Source organism: Meles meles, chromosome 11 (genome assembly GCF_922984935.1).
Source record: "Meles meles chromosome 11, mMelMel3.1 paternal haplotype, whole genome shotgun sequence".
In the NCBI taxonomy this organism is placed as follows: domain Eukaryota; kingdom Metazoa; phylum Chordata; class Mammalia; order Carnivora; family Mustelidae; genus Meles; species Meles meles.
The window spans coordinates 85,755,719-85,761,718 of NC_060076.1; the positions used below are offsets into that span (position 1 = coordinate 85,755,719).

At 37.1% G+C, this 6,000-nt stretch overlaps 1 protein-coding gene across 2 annotated transcripts in view; it reads left to right on the forward strand.

Annotated features, from left to right (window-relative positions):
- The window catches only part of ABHD17B (abhydrolase domain containing 17B, depalmitoylase), a 56,974-nt gene extending 54,809 nt beyond the window's left edge, over positions 1 to 2,165 (forward strand). For both annotated transcript variants that reach the window (XM_046022603.1, XM_046022602.1), the window contains exon 5: positions 605 to 2,165. In XM_046022603.1, the coding sequence (XP_045878559.1) occupies positions 605 to 637 (33 nt within the window). In that variant the 3' untranslated portion in view covers positions 638 to 2,165. The remainder of the gene's footprint in view (positions 1 to 604) is intronic.
- The last annotated feature ends 3,835 nt before the right edge of the window (positions 2,166 to 6,000 follow it).

The window sequence follows — 6,000 nt, forward strand, 5'->3', positions numbered from 1 at the left end:
ATATGGAATTGCATTTATCAAGAGTTTACAGATGAAGGAAAAAAACCTGGGTATTTTTAGTTTGCTAGGAATAATGTGAGCCAGTTGTAATTGGCTGCAATTTTAGGATGCATAAATATTAATCATGGGGCGATAATCTCATACAAAAGGCTAGTCAAACCACATCTGTAAATATTAATTTCATTTCAAGATGCAATGAAAGGATATTCACAAATGAAAATAAATCCTGGAATGTTTTACCAAGTTGGAAAGAGTCCCACAAACCATAACCCAAAGACCAACTGGAGAATTATGTAATGATAGCTGTGTTCCAATATTTGAGAGACATGTACAATTTATTCTTTTTGACTCAGTACAACTAGGTGAAAGTTCCAAAATGGCAGATTAGAGCTCAGTGTAAGGAAGCGAATGGTTATTTGTCCATGACAGAAAGGGATTTCTTCCTCAGTGTCAAAGAGGATCTTATCACTGGGGAGAAGCAGAGTGATATCTGCCCCAGTACTTAAGAAGAAATTCCAGATTTAAATGTGAAGTTGAACTAGATGGACTGTGGATATCACCTTTAAGATTTGATACTCCATTTAGATTTCTCCTACCTTTTCAGAGCATTGCCCGCGCCATGGCATCCAGAAGATAGTATCATGTAGAAGAATTGGCAAGGAGATCTGGGTTCTCTTCTCACCGGACACCAATTAGATCTGTGGCCTAGCCAAGTCACGTCTCTGGACCAGTTTCCTCACTAGAAGTGAAGAGATGGAACTGATTGATTGATAATAATCCTTTATGTTTCTAATGTAATGAAAATAACCCCATTCATCTGTAAAGACTCATACCAATTTTTAACCTGGGCTAGAATAGCCTCAAGTTAACTTATTTTGATAGTTCTCTTTTGTGCATCCCAGCATGGTGGAATTTGGATGGTAACACTAATCCTGGGGAAATGGTTGGCAGTGTACATAACTCCTGCCATATTTTCAAGTACAGAAGACAGTATAAGAACTTCAGTTAATTGGTTTATAATCTAGACACTGTTCCAGACTTCTGACTGACTTCAATTTACCACTTACGTGTCCTAAGAATGTATTGCAGTAGTTTTTCTTGGTGATTTCTATAAATATTAGATATTACTCAGTTTAAAAAAGCTTGAAATGTGGAAATAAATTTTTTTAAATTGCAAACTGCCATCAATTTCCTATAAATAGAAGGTTCTTGGTGCATTTAGACATTCTATATGACAAAAATAACTTTCTGAGAACAGGTATTATGGAAAGCCAGACAAACTCCTTAGATACGAAATAGCTTAATTCCTTCATTTTACAGATGAGGAAACAAACCCAAAGAAGAGTAACATTGTCAAGATCTACAATATAATTGTCATTAGTTGTACTTAGTATTTTCATCAAGTTTACCTGGACTAATACCAATGATCCTTTTGAATTATAACAAAAACTTACTTGCTCTCCAAATTAATAATGATTTTATTTTTTTAAATGGCTTAGATTTCTTCTTAGCAGCTAATTATTTATTGCATACTAGGTAAGTTGTGCCTTTCACATTTATCAAATTAATGATTTATATAAAGTATTTTAACACTAATCCATTTCCAGTAGGCTCAGTAACAGCTATTTGGTTGTGTTAAAACAGTGAAGATTGTAGTCACATGAATAAACAGGTGTTTACTTATAACACTGAAAATAAGCAATTACATTGAAAAAAGTATCGAAGCAGTTATACTAATTGATGATGGGTGGGCTTTTAATTTGTGTCCTAATTTTATTTTATTTTTTAAAAGATTTTACTTATTTGAAAGGCCCCAAGATGGGGAGGCCAGAGGGACTCCCCGCAGGATCATGACCTGAACAGGAGGATAGTCACTTAACTGAGCCACCCAGTCCCCCCTGTTTTAATTTTTAAATAGGCATTATGCTTAAATACTATGGTAACATGTTATATTCTAATGATGACGTACATGCCAAGTGTGCAGTAACCAAAAAAGGAACTACACAGGATACCTAGTGTTGTGTTTTGAGTTAGGCAGGACGCAGAGAGAAGACATTGTCTACTACATGTCTAAGAGATTATGCATCTGACTGACTAGTTGAATGAGTAATACCAAGGAAGGAAGCAAATATCTCAAGCCTGGAAATGACCCACTAGACATTAGTTTAAAAAAAAAAAACCGGAAGTAAAGCATAGAGTCTATAAATGTCACTGAGCTAAAAGCTATTAAAGTTGTTCTTTCATTAGAAACCCAGTGGATGAGGGGCGCCAGGGTGGCTCAGTGGATTGAGCCGCTGCCTTTCTGCTCAGGTCATGATCTCGGCAGGGAGCCTGCTTCCCTCTCTCTCTCTCCCTCTGCCTGCCTCTCTGCCTACTTGTGATCTCTCGCTCTCTCTCGCTGTCAAATAAATAAATACAATCTTAAAAAACCCAGTGGATGAAATTATTTTACTCTTTATCTGTAGGACACGTACTAAATTGGCATAATACCATTTTAACATGGAAGAATGTTTCTAAGAGTATGCTTCTAATGAAATCCTTATTAGAGAACTATATTAAAATCATGGGGCAAATAGTATTTTTATTTTATTTTTTTGAAGTATTTATTTCGCAGAGAAAGAGTGAGCACAAGCAGAGGGAATGGTAGAGGGAGAAGCGATCTCCCACCTGAGCAGAGAACCCAGTGTGGGACTCCATCCCAGAATCGTGGGATCATGACCTGAGGTGAAGGCAGAAGCTCAGCCAACTGAGCCACACCCAGGCACCCTGGAAAAATGTTATTTTTAAGTGATGTGTGATATTTTATATCTGCTGATAAAATGCACATTTCAGCTATTGTCTTAGATTATTTCAAGGTTGAGTTTTGGGGTTTTTTTTCCTCTCCCCAAAGTTACTGCTTAATATAGTGTATTAAATTGAGGTAAGAAGGGTAGTAGGGTAGGTCTATGGATATATGAGTGTCTGAATTTTAAAATTTTAAATGTACTGCCCTGTTCCAAATTATTGAAAGTATGGTGGATTCATGGACTAAAAATCAAGATTTCTAATTAGCATTTTATAATATAAATACTACTCAGATGAAACTTTTATTTCAACAGTTTCGAATTGTGTAGATATATTCAAGTTTAAAGCTGTCAAAATCCAGAGGTCATCTAGATTGCTTCATGAGAGAGATTGCCATCTAAGTCCACCATAAGAAAATAGATTGAGCAGGTAGGAAAGAGACCCAAGAAAGTGGCTTATATATCTCTGAATACATGTGATGCTATTGAAAATGATAATTAAATTTTCTGAGGTATCTAATATAATCCCAATGGAAAAATGAAAATGTAAACTTACGGGATAAAAGAATGATTATATTGAGGTATTAGGATTATAGATGAATTATTTTCCTTAAGTATTTTCTAGGCAATCCCCACATACTATGCCTGTTAATGTTCCACACCTAACAATCCATGGTTAACAATTACTACTTTACCATCTGTGGTTGTTTCCTCATGTTGTTAGTTTGCTCACATTCACCTCATTGGTGCTATTGTTGGCAATTACACATATATTACACTTCTATGTATGTTACAGGCCCAATAGTAGGTTACAGTTGGCCTTTAACACAAGTATGAACTATAGAAGTTCATATGTAGATCTGTATGCAGAAATTTGCAGTGAATACAGTACAATAACATTATTTTACTTAGGATTTTATTTATTATTAGTTTATTTTTTAATTTTTATTTTTTTATTTATTTGAGAGAGAGCCCAAGCAAGGGGAACAGCAGAGGGAGAAGGGAGCCTGGTGCAGGGTCCCATCGCAGGACCCTGGGCTTATGACCTGAGCTGAAGTCAGATGCTTAACCAACTGAGCAACACAAAGGTGCCCCTTAACGATTTTCCCAATTTTTTCATTTCTAGCTTACTTTACTTAAATATATAGTATGTAATACCTATAAAATATATGTTAATTTATTTGGTAAGGTTTTGGTTAATAGCAGACTGTTAAGTTTTGGGGGGAGTCAAAAGTTATAAGGGGATATTTGACTGTGTAGGGCGGTGGTACCCCAACCCCATGTTGTATATGGGTCAACTGTATATGCATATTTTATGAAATTGCTTTTTAATTCATTTAAGAAAAGAAATGGGAAAAATATGCATTTATATAATGATGTTCTCTGTTTCTGTGGATTTGTGTTACTATCTGACATCACTTGCTTTCACTCTGAAGAACTTCCTAGAGTGTCTCTTGTAAGATGAGTTGGCCTGGCAACAAATTCTTTTCAGTTTCTGTTTACCTAGGAAAGTCTTTATTTCACTTTCATTTTTTTAAGAATACGTTTGCTGGATATCACAGTCTTGGCTGATAGTTTTTTGTTTGTTTGTTTTTACCAATTTGAATATTTTCCCACTGCTTTCTGGCTTCCATTGTTCCTGCTGAGAAGTCAGCCTTAGATCTTACTGGGCTTCCTTGTAAGTGATACTTTGTTTTTCTCCAGCTTTTCCTAAGATGTTTTCCTTATCTTTGATTTTCAGCCTTTTTACTCTGATGTCTATTTGTGGGTCTCTTCATTGGGCTTCCTGGTGGGTTATTGTTTTTCAATAAAGTTGGGATGTTTTTGGCCATTTTTCAAATATCATCTTTCTCTCAGAGTATTCTCAGTTCAAGGGCTACAAGGATTATAAATCAGTGGGCCCCAGGCTGCTCTGCTTTTCAGGTTCCAGTGTTTGTTTTGTAGTTTCCTCTGTTGGCCTTTCACACTGTTAACTGCCATTGCTTGCTTCTGTGAGCTTATTTCCTCTACTCTAACTTGATATTTCTCTGTTTCTACTCCATTATCTAGGAAACCAAATATAACTGAACTACTTAAAGTATTTCTAAATTAAGAGCAACATGGCTCTGCTTTTGAAACCCTGAAAAACCATGCTCTGAGCTACAGTCTGACAGCCAAGACCGAGGCTACCCTACCCTGAGGTAAGCATGAGACCCTGACTGCCCAAGGGATTGGGTTCCATCTAGAAGATCTGGATTTCTAGGGCAGGTTACTAGGAGCTTGTCTCTCTGGCAAATGTTACTGCTCTTCTATGATTCTTGTTTTAGAAAGTCATGAATTTCAAGAATCTGAGCAACATACCATTTTCTAATATTGCCAAAGTTGAAAGTGGCTTCTATTTTTTTTTTTAAAGATTTTATTTATTTATTTGACAGAGATCACAAGTAGGCAGAGAGGCAGGCAGAGAGAGGGAAGCAGGCTCCCCGCGGAGCAGAGAGCCCCATGTGGGGCTCGATCCCAGGACTCTGGGATCATGACCTGAGCCGAAGGCAGAGGCTTTAACCCACTGAGCCACCCAGGTGCCCCTGAAAGTGACTTCTAAATGATGAAGCACCAATCTGAGAAACTTAAGAGGAATCATGTGAAATGGTAGTATGCACAGCCTTGAGCTTAGCACTAATAACCATCATTGACTAAGGTGATGAGTTTGAAAGTGCTCCTCTTTAAAAGACATGCAGACCAAAAGGTACACAAGTACAGACCTCAAGGAATATGGAATAGAATTTAGAGTGACCTTGAAAATGAATGAACAGGTAATGCATATCAGAAAAAAGCAGAATAGGTGGAAATAATGCAGTGTGCCTTAAGACTAATAGATTCTGGGGCACCTGGGTGGCTCAGTGGGTTAAGCCTCTGCCTTTGGCTTAGGTCATGGTCTTGGGGTCCTGGGATCGAGCCCCACATCTGACTCTTTGCTCGGTGGGGAGCCTGCTTCCCCCACCCTCTGCCTGCCTCTCTATCTACTTGTGATCTCTCTTTCTCTGTCAAATGAATAAAATCTTTTTAAAAAAAGACTTAACAGATTCTTCCAAACAAATATCCATAATCAGGAGAAAGGCAGGGCAGTTGCAAATACAGCCCAAACATCCTATCGATTAAGGAGTATTTTACAATTCATGAGATACCTGGATCACAATAAAAAAATGAAAAAAAAATTTCAAAGACTGGGTTAATTAAG